The sequence below is a fragment of the Hippichthys cyanospilos genome, chromosome 3, assembly GCF_059441005.1.
Source record: "Hippichthys cyanospilos isolate Australia breed blue-spotted pipefish chromosome 3, RoL_Hcya_1.0, whole genome shotgun sequence".
NCBI classification, from domain to species: domain Eukaryota; kingdom Metazoa; phylum Chordata; class Actinopteri; order Syngnathiformes; family Syngnathidae; genus Hippichthys; species Hippichthys cyanospilos.
In genome coordinates this window covers 13,482,653-13,509,684 of record NC_142371.1, presented here as the reverse complement: position 1 = coordinate 13,509,684, position 27,032 = coordinate 13,482,653, and the positions used below count along the sequence as shown (strand labels likewise).

At 38.7% G+C, this 27,032-nt stretch overlaps 1 protein-coding gene across 1 annotated transcript; it reads right to left on the bottom strand.

Moving 5' to 3' along the window:
• Positions 1–306: 306 nt before the first annotated feature.
• Positions 307–23,722, bottom strand: hpn (hepsin). The gene is made up of 13 exons (XM_088411608.1): positions 23,382–23,722; positions 22,812–22,940; positions 18,986–19,093; positions 18,835–18,876; positions 12,326–12,455; positions 12,144–12,263; positions 10,144–10,184; positions 9,843–10,008; positions 6,854–7,044; positions 5,711–5,806; positions 5,482–5,624; positions 2,044–2,208; positions 307–1,957 (listed from the first exon to the last, which is right to left on the bottom strand). The coding sequence occupies exons 2-13, from the start codon at positions 22,846–22,848 to the stop codon at positions 1,913–1,915; spliced, it is 1,284 nt and encodes a 427-aa protein (XP_088267734.1). The 5' UTR covers positions 22,849–22,940; positions 23,382–23,722; the 3' UTR covers positions 307–1,912.
• Between the last annotated feature and the right edge of the window lie 3,310 nt (positions 23,723–27,032).

Below are 27,032 nucleotides of genomic sequence, written 5' to 3'. Positions count from 1 at the left end.
GCAACCATTATCTTAGCAAAAAGATATTGACCTGAAACATTAAGAAAATGAAAAGTGTCCGGGTGGAACAAGTTGATTAAAAAAGTCCATAACACCGCTGCTTGTTGTCTATTTTCATACACTCTGAATAAAATTTTAACTTTTGGGCTTTTCTGAAATTAATGACAATACATTAAGGAGGTTGTTTTTGTACGAATCAAAAAATGTACACGTCCACCGAAAAGTCATATTTTAGTTCATAACTCAAAACTATGCCTGGTTTTGTCAAAACAAGTCACAGCCATTTAAAAAAAGAGAATGTCATGAAAAAGTTATTATTTTATTTTATTATTAGTTATTATTTCCACAATTCCATTATATAAAAAAAATTATAGATTATAGATCCAGGGCCCACAATTTAAGACATTTAAGACATTTCAAATTTACATTTGTTTATATTTACATCATTTGGATGTTCAGCTCATAAAACCCAATTAAAAAAAAGCAGGATTTAAAAAAAAAAGAATTTACTTCTCAGAAAAAAGAACTCATCAAAGTAGTCAAAATAATATATTTCAAAATGATATGTCCATCTTTAATACTTGGTTGGAAATCCTTCTGCCTTAATAACTGCCTCAATGTGCTGTGACATTGTAGCAATCACCTAGTGGCATTGTCCGGGGTTATGGAAGCCCAGAGCTCCTTAACGATTACTTTCACCTCTTTGTGTTTGAATAATGGTGTCTGTCATTTCCCTCTTGGTAATACCCGTTTAATTCTCAACGCGGTTGAGGTCCGGCAAACCGGCTGGCCAGTCAAACTCTATGAAGGCATTAAAGGGCATTAAACCAGGTTTTGGTGCTTCTGGCAGTACTATAGACAGGGGCCAAATAAGGGAAGATAAAATCAGCATCTCCACACAGATCCACAGCAGAAGGAATCATGTAGTCCTTTAAAACATTCTGGTAGACTGTTACTGTGACAGATTTTTGACTTTTCTAATAATCTGCTGAAGTCATCCCTTTTGGTGGTGCATCTCCAGCCACATGTTGCCATTCCACTAAACTTTACATTGATATGCTTGGGCAGAGCAATCTGTGAACAACCACCTCTTTGGCAATGAACGTTTGTGGCTTACTCATCCTAGGGAAGTTATCAGTGATATTTTGCTGGCCAGTTGTCAAGTCTGCATATTACCCAATTTAAATACACCTGGGAAAACCTGTGCAAGTGCTTTGAGTTTGTTCAATGATACTCAGTTAAAATGTACAAAAAATGCCCTGCAAAATTTGGTCAGTCCGATTTCTTCACAGTATTCTAATTTTCGAAATGCTGGTTTAATGCTGCTGTAATGATTTTTTGGGCTGGAAGCCCAAATCATGTAAAAATAAACTGATAAATACCTGTAATAACTTAAATTGTGAGTCCAGAATTTATAAACCATGAATGTTTGAATTTTTGAATGGTATTGTGGAAATAAATTAAGTCAAGAACTTTTCCATGATATTCATTTTTTTAAATGCGTCTATAACACACCGCAGATTATAAAATGAATTATGAGTAATAATCTCTGCAGCCAGGATCTCCAACACGTAGTTCACCAAATGGTCAAGAAAACGTTGATTTAAAAATATTCAATTACATTCACATTCCATTCATCAAAAAAGGGGGCAATTTGACAAACATCTGTCACTCAAATTTAAAATTGTGATTATCTTAATGATCATGGACAATGGCAGCAGTAAAAACTACTTTACTCCCTTGACCTTTTGGCTGCTGCGCTTAATAAATTCAGAATACAGAAAAAAAAGAAATACAACAAGCAGGACACCCTGAAAGGAAATGACAGGAACCCGAGTAAGACGTGGTCTTCATAAACATTCATTTTCACTCTTTAGTGAATAAAACAGGCATAGACACATGATGGCAAAAGTCATGTCCGTGCCATTTTGTGAATTCCTGGTGAGTTGTTATAGTTCTGCGGGGCCACACAAAACAAAAACAAAACATGAAGATCAGGTGCAAACCAGTTAAACAGGTCAAATAAGGTCACAAACCACTTACCCTCATGGCAGTATATAACCACGGCAGAAATCGGGAAACCTTGGTGTAAACGCCAGGCTTTTTTGGCATGGCACATCCTATTCCCCAGCTCACCACCCCCAGCAAACGGTATCGGCTGGTTTTGGACAAGCGGTCCTCTGCAATAAACGGGCCGCCACTATCTCCCTGTTTCCACCCAATTTTACATATGAAAGATATAACACAGAAAAAAACACTAAGAAAGTGATGTAAACCAATAGCATGTATCTGTAAAGAATATTTACACAACGACAATGACGTTCCAAAAAGTTCTCGTCACTAAAGAGGTACAAAATCTACCGTGTTTCTTTGTGTACAAGTCGACCCCCCTTTTATTACTTCAATTAGGGTGAATTTTCCAGAAAGGCAAGTATAAGTCTACCCCTGACATTAGTGGTTACACAAATCATGGCTGTCCAATTAAACACATGATGTGTGTTATTAAAATGACGAAATCACGCTACTTTTAGACTCATTTCTTTATTGTATATCGAATAATATACTGTTATGGTTATGGGGGGATATGGTGGGGCGAAAAAGAGACAAATGTGAGGCAATGTACGCATGCGCATAGACGCAAATGCTGAAACTAATGTTGCAACAATAAAGTTACAATGCTTTATTTTTTTGGCACAGCTGAATATAAATTCGTCAAAAAGCCCTAAAAGTCATTGTTGCTATCTGACAAGCCAAACAGCTCCTCTCATTTCAATGTATGAATATAACATGCTCTTCTTCGTCCTTGTCATTTGTTCAAACATCCTCATTGCCGTATTTTTCAGACTATAAGTCGCTCCGGAGTATAAGTGGCACCGGCCAAAAAATGAATAATTAAGAAGGAAAAAACATATATGTCGCACTGGAGTATAAGTCGCATTTTGGGGGGAAATGTAAATATAATGATAAAATATATGGCGAGTGTAGACGCAGCGGCCACTCCGCTAGCTCGGCCGCTCGCTCGGCAGCTCGCTCGAACGCTAGCTCGGTTGCTAGCTCGACCGCTCCGCTTCGACGTCGCTTACGTCAGACTCAACGGTGCCATTTTAGTTCAGCCCTTCTCAGTTGTTTTTATAAATTACCGGCATTGTTGAAATGATTAACACAGGCCTAGAGCGCCCTCTTGCGGTTTAGTGTGAAAATAACAGGTGAAATGATGTATTAATGTGTTAATAATTTCACACATAAGTCGCACCAGAGTATAAGTCGCACCCCCGGCTAAACTAAGTAAAAAACTGTGACTTATAGTCCGAAAAATACAGAACTCTTCCATGGGTAGTCATCTTTGGACCCCATCCAATTTGTTTGAAATGGAGGTCTCCAGAAATGCTTTGCTGAAGCCTTCTTTCCACAAGTGACGACTGTGAGATCAGAGCGTGGATTGGTTGCTCTTCGCTATTTTTCTCCCCCCACCTATTGACATCCACGCATGCCATGCCACTGCACTCGTATTTTTGTCTTAAACGGCCAAGTCAACTCGTATTTTCCTTTTCATAATGGGTCAAATTCCGGCTAAAAAATTATCTACACAGCCTCGTTTTTGACAAAGAAGAGGCAGTAAGGCGGCGCTTGACAAAACAACAAACACTTTAAGACGGATATATACTACAGTATATAGAGTTAGAGGTATACAGTAATCCCTTGCTGTATCGAGGTTCATCTTTCACAGGTTCGCTGCTTCACGAATTTTTTACAGTGTGGATATTTTTTACAGCGCATCGTGCTCTGTCGTGCTCTGAATCCTGATTGGCTCAGGGGCTTTACTGTTGTCTAGAAATAAAATATTGACGCTGTACTGTATTGGTTTTTCACTTGTCAATTTATTACAAAAGGCAAAAGAATCCAAAAGCTTGCTTTTGTCTCTCCTGTGCCCACGTGCGCTCAGCTCAGCACACAAGTTACAAACGTGCTAGTAAGCACGTTGATTGACAGCTTAGTCTCTGTGGGCCAATCACATGACCCGTAGGCATGCCGAGAGAAAACGCGTACGTCTGTGTGCCTACCGAGAGCAACGGAGAAATGCACAGCCCTCGAAATTTGACTTTTACCTAGATTTCTTTTGTAATAAATTGAAATTTCAAGTGTATTGTTATGATAAAAGAGGTTTCACTTTAATTGGATGTCCGGGCATATCCGTTAATAAAAATCGTCTTGCTCAGAAAAGGAAAGAGCTCAACAACTACTCATAAAAACGTGCGGGTTCAGGATGAAGAGGCATAACTGGGACTGTGAAATACGCGAGTGACAATGTTTCCAACTTTGTATTACTATATTAAAATGATTGTTTTAAACAAATTTGGGGCTTTAAAACAAGTTTTGATTTCTGGTTTTATTCTATAGTTTATTATTGCATTGTAAAATAATAAACGGATTTCACTTTGCGCGTGTTATTTTTGGAACGTAACCCCTGCGATAAACGAGGGATTACTGTATACAGTATAATCATTTTAAGCCTTGTAAATGACATATATTACTTATTTTGCATTCGAATTAATATTAATCAAACTTGGTCTCGTTTTGAGTTATGCGGGTATAAGTCGACCCTCCCAATATGGGAGCTGAAAATGAGGGAAAAAAAAAACTCAACTTGTACAGAAATGCAGTACTCAATAACCATAGAAAAAAATCTTTCACGAGGCCTTTTTGTACTCTGTTGAAAAGGGCTTTTGTAGTTGTTATAGCTGGTTATTTTTACTTTAGTAATAAGGTTTTTAGGAAATATGAGAATTTTTTTGCGTGAGAGTTTGATATCATTGCTTGTAAATCTGTGCATCGTCACTCTTGAGGAATATATCCAGTGTGTGTGTGTGTGTGTGCGTGTGTATGCGTGTGTGCATGTGTGTGAACTGTAGGTTTTGGTGAAAAGTTTTAGTGTGAGAGTTTTTGGTAGACTGAAGGTCTTGTGAGAGATTTATCAGAGTATGCTAGTGTAATATTTGTATGTGTGTGTGGATAAACACATATAGGGGAACATTTTATAACTGTTTATTTCTATGGATAGATCTGTTTTATTGGTTATTGATGTCGCTTAAGTGTGTTGACTATACGAATGAAAGACATACTGCTGCTGCTATAACACCTTACTTTCCTGTATCTATCTATCTATCTATCTATCTATCTATCTATCTATCTATCTATCTATCTATCTATCTATCTATCTATCTATCTAATGTTTTCTGATTGTCAGAGAGTCTCGTGACAAAGGTTTGCGTGAGACTTTTTCTAATGCAAGTTCTTTTGTGTCACACGGGCAGGGGTGGGCAACAGCGATTACTCAAAGAGCGATGACTGTCTCCCACAGAACAAAAAAACACTGTGAGCCACAAAAGCTTATCAAGTGACGCGAACACTGCACACAAATATAATAACGGTAATAGAGCCATAATGAACACACGCATTTGTGAACATTGAAGACACACGGACCTGGCAGGCGTCGGAAGATCCTTTCTCAAAGCCAGCACAGAACATACTGGCGGTGATCTGGTTGTTGTAGTAATCAGGCGCATTACACAGAGCGTCACTGATCACAGGGACATTCACCTCGTGCAGAATGTCTGTTTGATGACCTTGATCCAAACATAAGTCGTATTATAAGCAACACATTGATGATATTCTTTTTCACATCATCATTCATACAATGACAAAAATTTACCAGAGTATCCTAAGCTCCCCCAGCCAATTACTGTGCCTATCTGCCCGTCTCTCAGACTTTGGCCGTAGGCTGGCAGGCAAATGGGTTGGATGTATTCTACAAAGAGCAGGAGAAAAAAAATCAGATGTCTGGCGTTTATAATACAATGCATACCACACTGAATACATTTATTTAATCAAGCAGATTGAGTTTGTGAAAACATCGTTCACCATAGTTCTGTCCCTCATATCAAAATGCATTTATAAAAGCAAACACTAGATGGCATACGTGATCAAGCTGAAATGCTGAAATGATGTTTTGAAAAGGAACGTCAACACTTGGCAACACGCGCACAAAAAAATTTAAACTGTATTCCATTGTTAAGTATTTATTTCTGTCTACACGTTTTTCATTTAATGAGATCAATGTGAGTAATGTCGATATCTTTCTATTATTTATTTTCATTTTTTTTCATATGCCATATGTAATTTGTTGGTTGTTGTATTGTTGTAGGTATTAATGAAAAATCCAATAACTATGTTTAAAAAAAAAACTGTACTCCATTAACATTATATATACATACATAATGTATGGAGAAAGAGAGGAAGGGAGGAATAGCGAAAGTGTGTGTGTGTGTGTGTGTGTGTGTGTGCGTGTGTGTGTGTGTGTGTGTGTGTGTGTGTGTGTGTGAGAGAGAGAGAGAGAAAGAGCGAGAGCGAGAACAAGAGAAAATGTAATTGAGCAACACAGGCAGTGTTAGAGAGCACAATATACAAAAAAATGCCTTCCTTTTATGCTACGCAGATAATAATTTGAAATTTCCATATGGTGGGAGTAAGAAGAGGATTAGATCATCATTTAAGGCCCTGCACTGAAGGCCAAGGTCCAAAACTCACCACCCGCCACTGTTTTTCTCTATCGGTGCATTGCATCATGGCATTTATTTGATTTTCTCATGACATTGTGCGGTACTTTTCAAAATGTGTTGCGAGATCAACTAAGGGCAATAAAGGGATACGTTAATCTCACATTCAAACAACATTACAAAATATCAAACATGTATTTGCAACTTTGGACACAGCCTAATCCTTTCACTTTTGTCACTCTTATCACATAAAACACATGTGTCTATATCCAAGAAAATGTTGGCATGGCAAGTCCTACCATTGAAGGTGATGGGCTTAGCAAGGGCCAGTACAGCAATGTCACGGCTGTTGTCGTCAATGTTATCGACCACAAAGGGCAGGTAGCTGCTGTGGTAAACGATAGTTTTCACCTCTGCCACGTTGGCATTGACAGGTTTGTTGTAGATGGAGCCCATCAACACACGCCAATGACTAATAAAGCCATTGCGTCTGGTAAAAGGAGAGGGACAGAAAAAGTCATTTTTAATTATTATTTTGATTCAAACATGTCTTTGTGTTCTAAAGCAGCGGTCCCCAACCACCGGTCCGCGGACCGGTACCAGGCCACGTGGGCTGCAGTCGAAATAATGTTTTGGAAATGATTTAGGTTAACAGTTCATACGTTTATGCTTGATCTTTGTTTTTTTGACGCCGCTTCTGGCCGCTGTTGATATTACATACTGACAGAAAAATATTAAGCTACTGGTACTTGAGATCTGAATGGTTGCTTAATTGATTGAATTTTACTTCTCCGTTCGAGCAGTTATGAAAGTCATAAAATAAGGAAAATATTTGTGTGCAGAGAAGTTGTTTTTTTCAGTGTTCCCAGTTAATAAAAAGGTTAATGATCAGAGGTTCCCACCCGTCAGTCTGCGGTCTGGTACCGGTCCGTGGATCAACTGGTATTGGGCCGCATGGGCCGCACCCAAAATAAGGTTGATTTGGAACTGATTTTGGTTATGCTTTAACAGTTACAGATCTGTACTTTATTTGTGCTTTGCTTGGCTTGACCTTTGTTTTTTGGCGCCACCTTTGGTTGCTATTGATTTTACACTTTGTAGTAAGGAAGGACGGTGCGGCTTGAGTTAAGAGCAGTTACTGTTGGTGGTGACACATTTCTCTGTGAAATATGGACCACGAGTGTTGTACTTTCTTTGTAAGAATGTTGCCGTTCATGATATTATGCCCAAAGTTAGTTTGTTGATCCAAGGATTAGTGGCTGTGGATAACGTGCTAGCTAATGTTAGTTCTTATCTTCAGCATGTTATATAGTGCTGCCATGTTTGCATTTGGCTCATTAGCATTTTCGTCTGTGCCAAGTATTTGTCTTTGGTATATGTTAGCATATGCAAAGGTTTTGGATTGATAAGTACCCATTTGCATCTAATTAACGTCTTGTATTGAAATGAAGACCATTTGTGATTTAGTTATATGATTGATTTAATCAATATAATTTGTGTACATTTTTGAAAGATATATTTTTATTGCATATGGGACTTGAGTAACTGAGTTATGGTGATGTTTGAAGAGACAGCCTTTGATTGCTGTATTTTCTGTTTTATACAGTTTTTTATATATATATATATATATATATATATATATATATATATATATATATATATATATATATATATATATATATATATATATATATATATATATATATAAATGAGTTATAGATGCACCACTGACACTGTACACTCATTTGCTCTTCACTGGCTGTCTATCTGGATAGAAGCCATTGTAACATTTATAAAGGACGGAACAAATGAACTATTTCCATTTTATGTATTTTTTGAGTCTGAAACCTATTTATTTTTGTCCGAAACGGGCTGGGTTCTCTTGGATGTGTTCCGGTCACTTAAGCCCCAAAATGTTACTCACAAATATGTTAAATGAGCAAGAAACAGACGCCCTGTCAAGAAACAGGTGCCGAGCCCAAAACTTTGAAGAAAAAGAAAGCTTTTAACAGGCAATACCAAAGGTCGAACTTGATATAATTACTTCTTCGCGATAAGGACTTTGAGAGCTACTTCGTAGCCAAAAAGGACCCACAAAGTAACAAGGAATGGATTCGAATTTTTTGTTACCAAACCAGATAAACTCACAAATGGCGGCAGCCTTAAAAGTATTATCGATTGCATTGAAAAAATCGTAAGGCTTCGTTTAGTTTGTTGTGAATGTGCACTTTATATTTGCCGCCCCCACTCCAGGATAAAAACCCTCAACCGTTCACCGGCCCCTGGTGATAAAAAGGTTGGGGACCCCTGGTGTAGATAAATCATAGTAACATGTATTTTTACCTTTTATTTTGTTCCTATTAAGTAATTTTCAGATTCTTGAATGTTTTATTTGTTTAGATTGTGGTACTTTGGCCACAGGTATATAAAGAGATAGAGGTACAGTATACAGTAATCCCTCGCTGTATCGCGGTTAATCTTTCACGGGTTCGCTGCTTCACGGATTTTTTTACAGAGTGGGGAATTACTTTAACTGAATCCTGATTGGCTCAGGGGCTTTACTGTTGTCTCGAAATAAAATTTTTCACTTGTCAATTTGCTTGCTTTCGTCTATCCTTTGTCTCTCCTGTGCCCGCCTGCGCTCAGCTCAGTACATAGGTTGCAAACGTGCTAGTAAGCACATTGATTGACAACTTGGTCTCTGGGAGCTCTGGGATCACGTGACTCGTAGGCGTGACGAGAGCAAACGCACAGACCCGGTCTGTGTGCCTACATAGCGAGCAACGGAGAAACGCACAGCTTTGGAAATCTGACTTTTACGTAGATTTCTTTTGTAATAAATTGAACTTTCAAGCGTATTGTTATGACATAAGAGGCTTCACTTTAATTCAATGTCCGGGCATATCCGTTTATAAAAATCTTCTTGCTCAGAAAAAGAAAGAGCTCAACAACTACTCATAACAATGTGGGGGTGCAAGACGGGGACGCATAGCTGGGACTGTGAAATACGCGAGTGACAATGTTTCCAACTTTGTACTACGATATAAAAAAATTATTATCTTAAACAAATTTGGGGCTTTAAAACAGGTTTTGATTTTTGGTTTTATTCTATAGTTTAGTGTTGCGTTGTAAAATAATAAAAAAATAAATAAATAAAGCTGGCTACTTCACGGATTTCACTTTGCGCGTGTTATTTTTGGAACGTAACCCCCGCGATAAACGAGGCATTACTGTATATACAAAGAGATGATCTTAATTTCATGCATAAAATCAAGCTCTGCCTCTTACTTGGGGAAACAGTGAGCTGCAGAGACAACCCAGCGGTCTGAGATGATAGAACCTCCACACTGGTGAACTCCATCGTATTGCAAGCTCACCTGCCATGGCCACATGCCCTGCCTCGCTTCAACGCCACCCACTATGCGGTCTGCTGCAAAACTACGCCCACCACAATCTGGTGGGGGAGAAGGAATTGATTTCTGGATAAAATGTGAGTCGAAATAGCTCAATATGTTGATGGAATTGGACGAAATGAAAACAAAAGCGAAAATGAAATATGGAAATATAACAATAGCGGTTATTGGCTTACCTTGGCACAACAATGTAAGAACCTCCTTACTCTCGCAGTCGCTGAAACATAATGACACTTGTTAAGAGAAGATCAATACACCTCATCAGAATTTAAAGTACAGATGAATTGTATGGAACTAAAGAGGAAATTGTTCCGAAAGGACGGGCTGTTCGTGTACAGGTGGGTGCCCAATATTTAAAATGTCAAAGGAATGTTCATTTACAGAATATGAATCATTTGTTTTACAAAGTGAAACTTGTATGTTATATGTAATACAGTGATCCCTCATTTTTTGCAGTTAACGGGGACCGGAACCCCCAGCGATAAGTGAAAACCGCAAAGTAGCGTTAACCTGAACTAGTCTTCATACTATACATATTTAACACAAATGTTACTGCTGTACATGAATATACTTAAATCTTAGATTATTAAACCTTATACAGTAGCTTTACTGTTGTCTCTCCCCATCCATTTTGCAGACAGCCGCGGTCATATTAGCGGCAAGTCTAATTAAAGTGAAGCCTGTAGCAAACATGATAACAATCACAGTTTACTCTTAAAATTACAATTTACAGTAACCCCTCGTTTATTGCGGGGGTTACGTTCCAAAGATAACACGCGCAAAGTGAAATCCGTGAGGTAGCCAGCTTTATTTGTTTTATAATTTTACAATGCAATACTAAACTATAGAATAAAACCAAAAATCAAAACCTGTTTTAAAGCCCCAAATTTGTTTAAAACAATCATTTTAATATAGTAATACAAAGTTGGACATTGTCACTCTCGTATTTCACGGTCCCAGCTATGCCTCTTCGTCCTGAACCCGCACATTGTTATGAGTAGTTGTTGAGCTCTTTCTTTTTCTGACCAAGAAGATTTTTATAAACGGATATGCCCGGACATCGAATTAAAGTGAAGCCTCTTATATCATAACAATACACTTGAAATTTCAATTTATTACAAAAAAAATCTAGGTAAAAGTCAGATTTCAAAAGCTGCGCATTTCTCCATTGCTCTTGGTGGGCAGACAGACGTGTGCGTTTCCTCTCGGCACGCCTACGAGTCACGTGATTGGCTCACAGAGACCAAGCTGTCAATCAATGTGCTTACTAGCACGTTTGTATCGTGTGAGTTGAGCTGAGCGCACGCGGGCACAGGAGCGACACAGGATAGACGAAAGCAAGCTTTTGGATCCTCTTGCATTTTGTAATAAATTGACAAATGAAAAACCAATACAGTACAGCGTCAATATTTTATTTCGAGACAACAGTAAAGCCCCTGAGCCAATCAGGATTCAGAGCACAATGCACTGTAAAAATTATCCACACTGTAAAAAATCCGTGAAGCAGCGACCCCGTGAAAGATGAACCGCGACACAGCGAGGGATTACTGTATTACAAAAAAAGAATCTAGGTTAAAGTCACATTTCCAAACTTGTGCATTTCTCCATTCCTGTCTGTGCCTCTAAAGCGTGTGTGTGTGGATGTGTGTTTGACTTCAAGGACACGCAGCTCTCGACATGCCTATGAGACACATAATCGGCTCCCGGCGCATCACAACGTCACAAACACATATACACACGCTTTTGAGGCACAGAAAGGAACGGAGAAATGCGCAGCTTTGGAAATCTGACTTTAACCTAGATTTCTTTTGTAATAAATTGGAATTTCAAGTGTATACTGTGATTGTTATCATTGCTATCGTTGCTACGAGGCTTCACTTTAATTAGACTTCCAGGTGCCGCTAACATGACCGCGGCTCTTTGTGAGACTACAGCAGTGTAAACTTACAGTTACTATACAGTTACTGTATAAGGTTTAAAAATTTAAGAATGATGTATATACAGTATGTGCACTGCAGTAGTTAACTTGACCTGTACTTTATGTATTTAACCTCTCAGCTTGTAATCGAATGGGTCAAATTAGTTAATTGTGTAAAAGAATGGGCTCAGAGTTTTAACTGTTTTTACACATCTTGCTAGATCACATATTAATGCATAGTAGTAGTAGAATAGTTACCATGGGTACAAAAAGTCTTTGATTTTCTTGCCATAGCTCAGCTCTTCAGTTCTGACGCAGAAAAACTCTCCACCATCACTGCCGACATCTTGTACGGACGTAATCGAATAATTCACCACACTGAAAATAAAACACTTCAGTTTTACATAAGTCATTGAATAGAGTTTTTAAGGTCCTCTCACCTGACAAGGCCAACCTCCTCACAGCTGACATGAGCAAGAAGCTCATTGGCTGAAGAAGAGCACACCTGACGCCACCTCTTCTTAGTGGAGTCAAACACTCTGAGATGTTGGTCAGCGGAATTTACTTGGACTGTTTGAGTAAATCAACATCATAGTGGGATTTGGCAGTGTTACACATTGTTTTGACCTTCAATGTCATTAATTGACTCCTAAGTAATGTTTTGATGATTGATCAATTTTTGCAACCATATAACATTTTGACCGCATGCACAATACAAAACTCTTCAACACAAGACTTGCATCAAATGTTTGACCTTTCTAAAGGTAATAATGCTTAGTTTCACCTTTCCAAGGTACTCATACGTTATTCTACACCTTCAACATGATTACTATTCTTTTTTATTCCTCGCACTTTTTTAATATGCTAGCACACATTTTTAATCGTATTATTACCAACTTCAACATATTCACAAATTTCACAACCAGTGTGCTAAAAAGTTTCTCTTTCCAAAAATGCACATTTTCACCCTAGAACAGCATTAATTCCAAATGGCATTCAAAAAAGTAAAAGATAAAAAAAAGAAATCATATGGCCAAAGGCAGACAAACCCAGGGTTGTATGGATTGTCACTCATTTTAACATTTTAATGTATTGTTACTTTATAAAAACACGTGAGACAATAGGTGTACATATATCTATGTTCATTTGGTGCCGTTGTTAGCATGTTGCTTTTTTTAATCACTAAATCATGGGATCAAATCCTGTATAACATATTAAATTTTGAAACTCATATTCATAAATACTGGACTTTACTTCTTATTTTCGCAGTACAGTGGGAGTGCGAACAATCTAACATGCCGGTCAATGAGTCCGCACTATTTTTTTCGCTTTGCTGCATCATTAGAATCAACTGTTCCCGCATGTCACGGTACCACCGATATGCTATTGCTCTTACAATGTCACAGTCACTGTCTCAGTCACGGTGTCTGTCACGGAGATGCCGATATGCTATTGGTCGATTAAGTTCACAGTCCCGGTCTCAGTCACGGGAGATGCAGATATGCTATTGGCTGGCGTCACGTCAATCACAGAAATGCCGATATGCTATTGGCCGAATGCCGAATTGTGAAGGCTTTGCAAACTTTATCTGTTAGACATGGCTTCTAAAATTGCTAGTGGCGGTAAAGGAAGAAGTAATGATGATGACAATAGAAATGAAGCAGGAGATAATAAAGAAAATACGAAGGAGGCGCACGCATAGTTAACCTTGCTCGTGAGTATGGCCGTAACCGCTCAGCAATCTTCTAAGGGCAAAACTTTCCTTGCCAGGGGACGGACCTTGGTCAACACCAAAATGGAGAGGATTCTTCTATTATGGATTAAAGAGAAGGAAATCGCCGGTGATATGTTCTAGTTTGAGAAAAGTTCTCGTTTAAGAAAATAAATAAATTCTGCGGGTTGGTCTCTGCTCCCCTCCGCCTCCACCCAGCTCAAGTCACATCGCCCCAAAGGTAAATGGCATTTTTCCTTTGTATATTTATGTTATTTAATTTAACAGTACAGTAGATTATGTTACTAATTTTTAATATGTGTATAAAGTCGTGATGTTTTTACCTAAGGTTTTTGCACGCGTTGCACGCATTCACTAATTAAAATAGGTTTGGATTGCCCGTCATACGAGCAATTCGAGTTACGAGCATAGCCGCTGAACGGATTAAGTTCGTAACACGGGGGCCCACTGTATTTGTACTACACAGATACTGCTTAGGGGGCAATATTGCAACTAATGGTCGTCTTGTCCGTAAAAACTTACACTTTTATTTCATTCTACATATTTTACCGCTTGGGCTTGTTGCCCACTTGATGGCACCATAGAGAGAATGAATCAACATGAAATCTTAAACCATGTGCAAACCAATTGACAGGAAAGATTCAGTGTGTCGAGAAGTAATTGTCAACTGTCACCCGACAAAAGCATAATTTCGCAAAACTGTCATATGCTTCAGAATATGGGAGCATAAGACACAGTCAGACTAACCAGCAAATTTTCGATCTAGCCCTTAGGGCTAATAGATCACTAGTTATGTGACGTTCATGAACGAACCGAGTTTTTTGAACAGCTCATCACTGTGAACAATGTGACTCGAGTCTTTGTTAGAAGCCGTTCATCCTAGGGCTGCATGATTATGTCCAAAATATTAATCACAATTATTTTGTTTAATATTGAAATCATGATTATTAATCATGATTATTCATCATATTTGGACAGATTCAGTGCATCAAGAAGTAATTGTCAACTGTCACCCGACAAAAGCATCATTTCGCAAAACTGCCATATGTTTCAGAATATGGGAGCATAAGACAGACAGACTAAACAGCAAGTTATCGATCTAGCCCTTAGGGCGAATAGATCACTTGAGACCATTGGTGTACATCTATGTTCATGTGGTGCCGTTGTTAGAACGTTGAAATGTACGTATGAAATACAATGAAAGACAAATATCCAAAGGAAGGAAAATGCCTCAATTAAAATCTGTGGTTGCACACCTTCTTTGCAAAGAGTTTAAGTGAACTGCAAAGACTTGAACAGAATAAAATGGTTCTGTAGTGTGTCATTCTGGACACTTGTTGTCACCCATGTAATGATATACAGTGGTCCGGGACCCTTCCCGCGATAACTGAAAATCGTGACATAGCCCTGCCCCCCAACCGCCACCACGGATTTTTTTTTTTTTTTTTAATGTTTTTTTGTGGTCTTCATACTATACATATTTCAAAACAATATTACTGCAGTCCATTAATTTAATTCAATCTTAAATCATGAAACCTTACACGGTAACTGCTGTCATCCCTCCCCATCCATTTTGCTGTAGTTTCAGCTGTGGCCATATTACCATATTAGCCGCACCAGAAAGTCAAATGAAAGTGAACGCTGTAAAAAAAAACATGCTAAAATTCACAGTTTACACTTAAAATTCCAATTTATTAAAAAAAAAAAATCTAGGTAGAGATTTCCAACAGCATGGTGAAGCCACTTTCCTCCTCCCACCAGCGTGTGTATTTTCTGATTACCGGCACTGCCTTGCTTGCAGGACATAAAGTGACACAGAAGTCTAATTAAAGTGACAGCTGTAGCAAACATGATAAGGATCGCAGTTTACACTTGAAATTCCAATTTATTACAAAAGAAATCCAGGTACGTGATTTCCAACGGAACTGCTAATCGTTTTCCTCCTTCTAGGAGCCTGCGTTGTTTTTGAGTCACACCCGTGACAACCCAAGCAGCGGAAGTTGGGGTGGGAGTTGATTACACTCCTGCTCTCATTGGTCGATAGTCGTACCGGGAGCCAATCACGTGTCATATTGAAGTGCCAATCTCCCTTCTGAAATCACTTTTGAGTGCCCTGCAAGACACGCAATTGTCTCCCAGCGCGACCATCGACCAATGAGGGCAGGAGTTGTAATCTACTTCCGCCCCAACTTCCGCTTGTTATGTAGATGAAGGCAAACAGCTCGATTTCAAAAAACACCCAGCCTCTTGGGAGGAGGAAAGCGGCTTCACCGTGCCGTTGGAAATCTCTTACCTAGGTTTCTTTTGTAATAAATTGGGATTTCAAGCATAGACTGTGATTTTTAATTCTGTTTTCTACAGCGTTCATTTTAATTGGACTTCACCACTTACATGACATGGCTCTCCGTGAGACCACAGCAACTTAAACTTACATTTACTGTATAAGGTTCAATAACATAAGACGTAAGTAAATATGTGTACTGCAGTACTTGGATGTCCAAGAAGTGTACGTGGCAAGTGCATTAAGTCAGCGGTCCTCAACCCCCAGTCCGCGGACCGTGGATCGACTGGTACCGGGCCGCATGGGCTGCACCCGAAATAATGTTTTGGAGATGATTTAGTTTAATGGTACGCGCGCACCAAACGCAAACGAGGCCAAAAAGCGGAGCGTTTTGTATGGAGTTCACGTGACTGGGCAACGCGATGGACGCGAATGAAGCGACGCAAATGGCCGCGCACGGTCACAAGCGAAATTTTGCCTTTCGAGTGAAGGGTTTTTTTTTTTGTTTTTTTTTTTACTTTTTCCGCGTTTCGCGTCGCCACAGCCAATCAACTTTGGGAACATTCAACGGCGCACGCAGGGGGCAGGAATGACTCATGGCGGCCGCTTTGCCGTCACCGGGAGTGATCCAACACGGCCAGCTGAGCTTTCAATACTAAACAGAGCCAAGCAAGAGCCCTCACCTGGCTTGTCGAAAGGCAGAAGCGAGAACTTGGGACAACTGGTATGTGCAGCGTTTGCTTCACTTAACAGCTGTTGAACCGTAGTCACTGTGCTAAGCTAACGATAGCGCAGCGTTGTCATCACAATATTTAGCACGGTCTCGGCCACTCGATTGCGTCATTGAAATTTTTATTTTTTGGCAAGCGAGTATTGCCGCAAAAAATAAAGGTGCTGTCGGTGAAACTTGGCTCTGTCACATCCCAGAAAAGTGAAAGTTCTCAGCAATGCTCTTCTTTCCGGATCTACCGTAAAGTGCACAGCAAGCTCACTGGCATTTCCTGTAAAATTAAGAATTTTTTCCGCATTGTAACATTCGTTGTTACGCATGAGGAAGCCTGCAGAGGAGGACTGAGGGCAGTTGTTATAGAGCACTTTTAACTTCAATAAAAGAAGTAATCAGACAGTGAATCCTTTGACACACGCAAAGGCATTACAGTAATATAGACAGCGGACTACTTTGGCTCATTCAGTGCAAAATTTCTCCTTGTTAACTCAAGAACTAAAATGAAACAAAAAGACATGGATAAGGCTGGGGTTTGCAGGGGCGGTGTAAGGGAGGTACAATTTTTTTAAAAACAACACTTTGGGGGTGTTTCAAGTGAGAAATCAAAATTGTAACATGGTAAAAAGCACCAAAACGTTGACTTTTCATGATAGGGTCCCACTTTAGTACAACATAAATTGTTTCACTTATCCATCCAACCATTCATTTTCTCCCACTTTTTCGGGGTTGAGTCGCCAGACAGCTTCTTTAGCAGGGAAGCCCAGAATTTCCACTACCTAGCCACTTTGCCCACCTTCTCCGGCGAAACTTTCACAGGCCAGCCAAAAGACACTGTCTCTCAGCATGTCCTGAGTGATCCACGGCAATGTTCCCTATAATTTTCAATGCGTCTGAGCATTCACACAAACTTCCTGAGCAGGCTTTGGCCCACGGTGAGAAACTTCAGACATGCACACAGTGAGTCGCCGTGTGCCCGTCAGAACAGCTCTTTTTAGTGAATGGTTTGTGAATGAGCGTTTCTCTTTATAGAGCCAGATAAACACATTGTAGTTTTATCCACTATGCTATTAATTACTGACTATACAAGTAAAAGGATGCAGCAGTATTATGGTGGCAGAGAGAGCTGCAGCTCCTTACAACAACTCGGTCCCATCATTCACAGCGAAGAGCCGCTCAAAAATATGAATAAATAATTTTCACATCACTCGTGAGGACAAATGATGTGTATACTCGAAGGTGGAGGCAGAAGACACAGTTCAAATTGGACACCTTTGACAAAAGTGCCAAAACTGTTAAAAAAAAAAAAAAATTATAGTACGTACTATTCAAAAATGCCCCGCCCTCCAAAAAAATAATTACAATAAAATAAAAAAATGAAAAATTCTAAACTGATTCACACCATTCCAAAAAATGATGCTGGCCAGGGATATTATTGTTCACATTTAAAAAATCCAGTTTCATTTGACCAAAATTTCACCCTCATTCCCAAGAAACACTTCGCTTTAATTCTTCTTAGTAAGAATTTCCACTCCAAAAATTGACACATGCCAAAAAAAAAATCTGCATTGATTCATTTATTTATTTCCACATTCGTTCACTAATTCACACCATTCAGATTTCAACCGATGCTATTCAGAGCTACTGTTTTTCTCGTTTTAAAATTTATATTTTATCCAAAATTCTAAATATTTCAACCAAAAATTCATCATGCATTCGCAATAGCCCATTCAATTTTATACATTTACACTGTTCACATTTGAAATTCAAAACATTCATCTCAATCAAAAAACTTAGGGAGAGTTTTCAATATGGCCAAAAATCCCACCCATCAGAGGTTGAGCAATTTCACCATTCAAACACCTAAAACAATTTTTTTAATATATCATTTTTTGTTTTTCATCTCTAATTTTTACAGTTTTAACAGATTCAAATTGTTCCAATTTTAGACCGTTCATCTATTTTTAATATAAAAAAAGCAAAAAAAAACTTAAGTCATTTAGCCTCTTCACATGCAACTTCTCCAGATATTGCATAGTCTCGTAGCTGTACTGAACAACTACATAATAATATTGTGTGATTGTTCAATGGACACCTACCACTCTCTGCCAATTAAAACTGGGCATTATCTTAGATATAAATCTTGAACAAGATGTCGTCTTGTGAACATGGTCAAAATGTTTAGGTGGTCAGTGCATTTTGAAAAAATTACCGTCATAGTATCCTGTGTCTTCCTCCACAGTGCAATACGTGACTATAAAGGAGAAGAAAAGTTTACATTAAATGAGACAATTGATGACGTTTTTAGATTGGAATATGTATCTATTTTCTACTCTGTTTGTGTGTTTATGTATGTATCTGACCTATGACCCAGACCGTTGCTCCAATGGCTCCCAAGGTCATAAGTATCATGCACACACCCATAATACGGCAAGGTGTTAACACACAGGTGAGAGTGATCCCCCTGTTCCCTGCACACACATGTACGAACATTCGTCTGACAAGCAGAGATACTCAAAACACTCCAAATCATAACAATAACTAATAATGTAGTAAATGTATACACCAGCCAATTAGAAGCTTACAAGAAAAAAGCGTCCGAACCGCAAGACCTGCCCCCGTCCCAACTCACTGACGCTTAAACAATGGAAGTGGAATAAGTGGATAAATTGTCACCAAAAGCTCAATAGGCCACCTACAATTGTAGCATTAATATTCTGAGTCTGTAATCTTTGCCAACATTTGTCCTGCTTGACCTTGCATTAACTTTGTTGACAAGTGACAAGCAAGACCTTCATCACCGGGAAAAAAATAGCCATTCAACCAAATGGCAGGCTTTCCTAATCCAACCAGTTTACAAGCAACACAAAAAGATTGGGCTGGTAAATGGCGGCCTTTTAACGTAAGTAAAATATTTTACAATCATATCTCGAATCACCCATGTAAATACCATCCTATTTATATATGAATCTAAATTACTTAACTTGTCACTACTTAAATAATGAAAAAATATTTCCCCAGTTGACATTACGTATCATTGTCTTTGTCTCTGTAAAATGTATTGTATTGTAAAAGCAATGTAAATAGATAAATAAAATTTGTGTGTGCTGTTTGCGGAAGTGACTGGACTTAGGGTTAACGCTAAATAAAGAGATTGCTTTCATTAGCCTAATTGTCCTCATTTTGTATTTTATATGTAATAATTACAGTTTATGAAGCTGGCGGCTAGGTAGAATTATGGTTAGCATGTCCACCTCACAGTTCAGAGACCCAAGTTCAAATCAACCTCGCTTCAGCCATCCTGTGTGGAGTTCTCCCCGATGGGTTCTCTCCGGACGCTCCGGCTTCCTTCCACATTCCAAAAACATGCATGGCAGGTGAATTGGACAGTCTAAATTGTCCTTAGGTGTGATTGGATGCGTGAATGGTTGTTTGTCTCTGTATGCCCTGCAATTGGCTGGCAACCAGTTCAGGGTGTCCCCCGCCTACTGCCCATAGACAGTTGGGATAGGCATTGACAGGTCACCGACTCTAATGAGGATAAGCGGCTCCAGAAAATGGAAGGATGGATGGATGGCTGGATGGATGGATGGATGTTTATGAAGCAAGCAAATCTAATTGCAGGTGCTATGGATTGCTTCTCCCATTCCAAAACCATGCATAGTAAATATTCATAAGACAGAAAACACACCAGACCATAATTATAAATATAATAAATTATATGTATTTTTTTGAAAGCCGTATAGATGTTGACACTCACGTTTTGTAGTTACTTTGGGTGTGTTTACTTTTTACCTGGGGGTAACTGCTTAGCGATCAGCATCTCAGTATGCCCTTTCTTGTGCACCATGTGCTGAGGGTCTGATTTTTTACTAAACTGACCATGTTCTGGCCAAGGGCATTGAAAAAATATGAACATTTAAATTGATTATTAATTACTATTCATTATTAAAATTATTTTAGTCGCGTTAAATTGTTCATTTTTTTCTTTTGCCTGTCTCAGCAGAAAGTAAACTACCATGATAACTGATATAGTAAAAGACTTACTACTGATCACAGAAAAACAACTTATAATAGCAGCAATATTAATAATATCTGCACATAAAATACCAACATATTCTGCTTCACATGTTGCATGTTTACATGTTGTTATTGTTGCAGCAAGTAATGGGATAGCTCAACGTTGCTGGCTAGATGGTTGATGGAATGGCAGGACCATCCTATTTACATCGCTCCTTGCACCACGTGTGGCTCCACACAACAGAGGACTTGTAGAAGGCATCACTACTTAAAGTATGGGGGAGGGCTGAGTCACACCTGAAAGTCCAAGTGCATAACTGGGCCCCGTTTTAGCATCTCTAAAAATATCCAGATATCTGAAATGGTGATAAAAAAATATATATCTCATCAATTTACTGCTAAGTTGCTCTTAGCATGTTTTAAGCACTTATCTTCAAACATATTCAATGCATTAAAAAGAATCACAGAAAGGCCTTAGATTTTTGTAAATTTGGTGTTTTGGTTTTTTGTTTGTTCGTTAAAAAAATAAATAAATAAAATACTGTATCAGCCCCCACAAAACTATGTGGAAACTTTACAGCAAAGGCCAATTGTGCTTTTGTTAAGAGTCTAAGCTTGGCAGAGTTCCCCAGGAAGCTGTGTTCTAATTACAATTTATAATTTTAAGCCTGCCACTATTTCAATTTGATATTGAAAATACTATTTTCGAGGGCCCCTGTCGGTCGTGGACCCTTAAATGATTCACTTTTCTGCCCCTTAGTGTTTCCAAAAGGAATAAAAACTACTGTGATGGTCTACATTCTTTTCTTCAGGGCATCTCTTTCAGCATTCAGAGCCTAAGCGAGAACAAGAACTCTATTGTCCACTTCTACCTGAGACCGCTACTGTGGGTCTTTGTTAAGATGAATCCATTTATGCTTTGAGTTCCTGGGTCATTTTGTACTTTATTGGTGCTTCCTTTCTATAGAGATATATTTATTTTGGGTTATGTAGAAACTATTCCACTTGTCGTACATGTGGTAATAATAAATGTGTCTTCTACGATTAGAAAAATAATTTCCACACATCACAGGACCACAAGGGAAAGTCTTTAATAATATCAACGATAAATGTTTAGTTTCTCTCCTAGATAATGAAAATGTGTCATAGAGCAGTGGTTCTCAAATGGGAATATGTGTTTGTGTAAAACCATTTCGGGGGTGTATTTGAAATTTTTAAAGGGTTTCTTCAAACATCAGCAAATCAAATTTTCAATGCCATGGCAGGAACATCACATCTCCCTTTTTAAATTAAAAGCAAATTAAATGCAACATGAAGCAACATTTTGCCAAATTGTGGCATAGTGACTCCTTGTATGAATGTATTTATTATGTTAAGTTTTGCACTGAGGCGCATTGTTTTTAGTGACGCAATTTTCCAGCAGATGAAAAAGAAATATGTGAAGAAATTATGTGAAGAGACTGCCATATGGTTTATGATACTGTGACATATTACATTCATCCATCCATCCTTCCTTCCATTTCCTTAACCGCCTGTCCTCACAAGGTTGCAGGCTTGCACGGGCCTATCCCAGCTGTCTTAGGGCAGAAGGCGGGGTACATCCTGAACTAGTTGCTATCCAATCGCAGGGCACACAGAGATGGACAACAATCTACACTAAGGTGTGTCCAATAGTAAGTGCCTGATATGCCTACCACACACCTGGAGGAAACCGGCACAGGCACAGGGAGAACATGCAAACCACGCTGGAAGGCCGGAGGCGGAACTGAACATGGGTCCTTCGCATGTGAGGCATGTGATGTGCTAACCAGTGGCAGTGGTTAACTGAGATCTCATCACTATTTTTAATCAAGCCATCTGGTGATCAATTTTTTATGTGTATATGTGTTATCCTCCTTCTCCTTAGGAGGATATTAAGGAGGACTCCAAAGGCATACAGTATATCCTGCCATTCTTTGAGGATTAAGCAAACAATGGGGAATAGGTCGTTTATCTAGTCTGGGATGTTGAATTGACAAATAGAGCTGAAGCAGTCAGCTAGGAACAAATCTGTTAATAGTTAACAGTTGTCAAATGGACTGATGTCTGCTTACGGCCCAGATTCAGACAACATAAAGCAAGACCAGCAAGCACAACATTTGAATGAGTGTGAATGTGAGTGGAATTTACCCATCTTCCCCTCTTTAACAATTTTTTCAGCGTACATCTGTAGGATAGATAAAAGAAGACAACAGCAGAAAATGTCCTGTTCCTGTCTTCTTTCGTTTATTCCCTTGATTTCTTATGGCACCAACTCCACTAAAAAGATAGACAAACAGATCGAGCAAGTTTCAATGTAACCAATTTATCTTACTTAAGCATATCGATCGATCGATCGATCGATCGATCGATCGATCGATAGATAGATAGATAGATAGATAGATAGATAGATAGATAGATAGATAGATAGATAGATAGATAGATAGACTGACAGACAGACAGACAGACAGACAGACAGACTATTATTGTTGATATTGTATTTAATATTAGGTCGATCTCTGCCTTTGCAATTACAGTAGCTTACGCCTTTTCATTAAAATCTGCAGTAGAAATATTTTCATTCAGCGCATCAACAAATAGACAATGGTTTGGATACACAAAATCTTTCAACAGCTTTCAACAAGCATTGGTGCTTGGTAACCGCTTCCTCATAGACAGCAAATCTTTCTAAATTAAGATTAAAGTTTTAAGTAGGCTCACCTTGTCTCCTCTGAAAGCAGGTGTACCGGTAGTTTCCTTGAGAACTTAACCGGAATGTGCCTTAGTCCATAGGTGAATATAAATTATAAAAAAAAAAAATATTTGAGGTGCTGTTACCACTATAAAGTCCAGCGTTAACCCAGTTTATGCCTTTACGTTCCGGGCACAGGTTGATCCAACAAAGCACAGGGAAAATGGTTTTGTACTAGTTTTTTTACCCCCCTTTTTCGCTGTCTTTCAATTGAACGAAACCAACCACCTTTGCTTCTTATGAAAATTGAAACACAATTTGAAAGACTAAATACAGCGCAAATTGGATTTGGGTGACTTTTACACGGAGTGTAACCTTTCTAAGTGGTCGTTCTGTGAGAGGGAGAGGCGGATCGCCGTACGTGACGTAGCGGCTCCTGCGCACTTTGTTTACATGTCTGTCTATACGACGTTGAGTGAATAAACTTTCATTTTATCGCTAGATAGTTCTCAAAATTATACCCACAGAAGTACGGTGGTTGAAGAGGCAAACCCCAATGCAACCCGCAGAAAGCTACAATATTTAATAACAGGCAAATGAGACAAACAAACAAAATCTACCGCTAACAAAATATGGAAAACACTTAAAGGGACAATGTGTAAGATTTAGACCGATTTTCATTTCGGACAGCAGGAGGTGCAGCATTTACCATTATCCGTAGCTATAACAGACATGGCAGCCTCTGGAGGCGTGCCACCCCCCATGTAATATAATGTAATGATAACAAGCACTACGATTATATTTGAAACATACTGTTGGTCATTAAGAACACAGGTATTTGCAAGTTTTTGAAATTTAATAATCATATTTTTTTTCTTTTTTTAATGAAAAATGGTCGAAATCTTTGTCCTTTTAGAGAAAACATGCAAATATAAAGTGCACATAAAATATGAACTCACCATTAACACCAAAATAATGGGAGCCCTCAGCTTGTTTATATAATGATGTCGGGAGTCTCGAACATATGTTTGAGGCTGCCGCCATTTGCAAGCTCTTCTGGTTCGGTAACAAAAAAATGTATACATTCCTTGTCAGTTAGTGGGTCCTCTTTAGCTACTAAGTAGCGCTCAAAGTCCTTACGACAAGAAGCAAGTAGAACTACTGGTATTGCCTATTAAAACTTTCTTTTTTTACCAAAATGGTAGGCTGTCTATACAAGCCCTGTCCCTTGATTGTGCCTTTTCCCCTTCCAAACACTTCTTACTCATTTAACTTATTTGTGAGTGACATTTTGGCACTCAAGTGATCGAAACAAATCCAAGTTTTCAAAATTAAATTTTTTCAAAATAAAATAGACCTGCACGCTAAAACGAGGTTGACACCCTTTAGTTTTCTTTAATTTCTTGTTTTAAGTTTGTGTCCATGTTGTTTTTGTGATTGCATCTTTTTTGTGTGCATTAATCTCGGTTTGCACTTTTTTTTTCCTTCCATTTCTTGTGTGGTGAGTTTTCTTCCAATTCTTTTTTGTTGTTGCGTCTTTTGTGTCGCTGCTTATTTTTGTGATTGCATCTTTTTTATGCATTTCCTATTGTTTTGTTTGTTTGCCTAATTTCTGTGTTTATTGCAATCTTTTTTTTAAATTTATCAAATTATTCTCCATATTCTGTTCTGTTTGTGTCATACTAAATCCATTTGGTTACGCTCCTAGTGTTGTAGTGTCATAGTGTTTGTGTTATTTTATCTCGTTCATATTCAGTTAAGAGTCAAGAAATAAAATGTTCTTATATTAAACTGCAATTTGTAATTTTGACTTCATACAATTTTGCGGATATTTATTTTAAATTAATAATTTTTTAAAGTTTTGACAGCATCGTGTATAATGACAAGTTATGTAATGGCTGATTTAAGTTTATTGACATTTAAAAGCTCCGGTAGATACCCTGAGTAGCCCAGTAATGCGTACGTGTGCGCATGGGGGCTATTTATTCGAGAGTCTGACATATCACAGAAGACGTACATGTGAATGTCACAACCTATGGCGTTATATTTGTGCCACAATTACGAGCGTGCGAAAAAAAAAAATTGAGCGGAGAAAATCAAACTGAGCGAGCGAAAACAGCTTTTGAGCGCAAGAAAAAAACAATTGACCACGTAATGATAAGAGTTTGAGTGCGCGCCGATGGAGTTTGAACACAGAAAAAGAAATTGCTCGCTCAAAATTCCTTTTTGCTCACTCGGGATAGCCCTCTCTCGCTCAACATCTCGCTCTCGCTCGCGATACTCCTCCCTCCCTCGCTCAACATCGCGTTTGCACAGAATTACTTTTAATATTATTATTATTACTGTATTGTATCATTTGACAGAAATACCTTGTTAGTTTTTGTACTTTAATAATATAAGCCCACCTCCTCCCGCCCACGTCGATGTGACGCACTCTCGTTTGCTCGTTCCGGGTGAACACAACAAGCAATCTCATTGGATACCAAGCTGTCAATCAATGTGCTTTTACAAGCTCTGATTGGCTGGTTTTGTGGCTCAAACGTAACGCGTGAGCAGAACTGAGCGAGCGAAGAGGACAACTCAAACGAGCGAGAGCTCGATGTTGAGCAAACGCGATGTTGAGCGAGGGAGGGAGCAGTATCGCGAACGAGAGCGAGATGTTGAGCGCGAGAATGCTATTGCGAGCGAGCAAAAAGGAATTTTGAGCGAGAAACTTCTTTTCAAGAACTTTTTTTCCGCGCTCAAAATCTGTTGTCGCTCGCTTAGTTTTATTTTCAACGCTCAAATTTTTTTTTCGCGCGCACGTAATTGTGGCACAAATATAACGCCATAACAACCCGCCACTGAAATACCGTACGCCATTGAAATACGGTAACCTGTAGCCTGTAGAATTGTTAAAAGAAGTTAGAATTGATTTATTTTGCTTCTTTTTTTGTGAATGTGAAAAACGTTTTTCATCTCCATTTGCTTTTTAGTGACTTCATCGTTTCAGCAAGACTAGGTAACTGCAGTGAAAAAATGCATATATACTTACATAGTGTTTTCTGCCAGCCTCATCAATATCTTTCTTCATCGTGGGTATGTCTCAGATCCTGAGTCATTATTCGAAGGGCATAAACAACAAAATTTAGAGGAACTCCTAGGAATGCCAATTAAATAGGCACATAGTAGAGTCTTGCTTATGTAAATTCTCAAATTCCCAAGTTGTGATAAGGCACCACCAAGAGATATTGAGCAGAGTGCAAGAATGAGGACGAAAACCAGAAGGACAATGACTCCCAACATCTGGACGATTGTTTACAATATACTGGGACATAATTACTTCATTCTCAACTCTTGTGTAAAAGGCTAATCTGGTTTATTACAAACATCGGTGTCTCAGTCAATCAGAAGGCTTTCCCAAGGCTAGTCAGACAAATGGATAGTTAAGTGTTCATACCAGTCTTTTTGTTGTTCGCATTACTTGTAGGTATTTCGCCCGTGGTTAGTGGTTGTTATCTCCTTTTCGGTAATTGCCCCAGGAGAAAGAAGCAAACTATATAAAAAGAAACAACGAGCCAAAATGAAAAGCTTCAGAAGACTGAGAAGAGGAAAAAATGATGACATAGTGAGAGCTGGAACACCCACTAGTGACACTAGTGACAGACAAATTACTGACAAGTTAACTAGTGTGCTCCCCT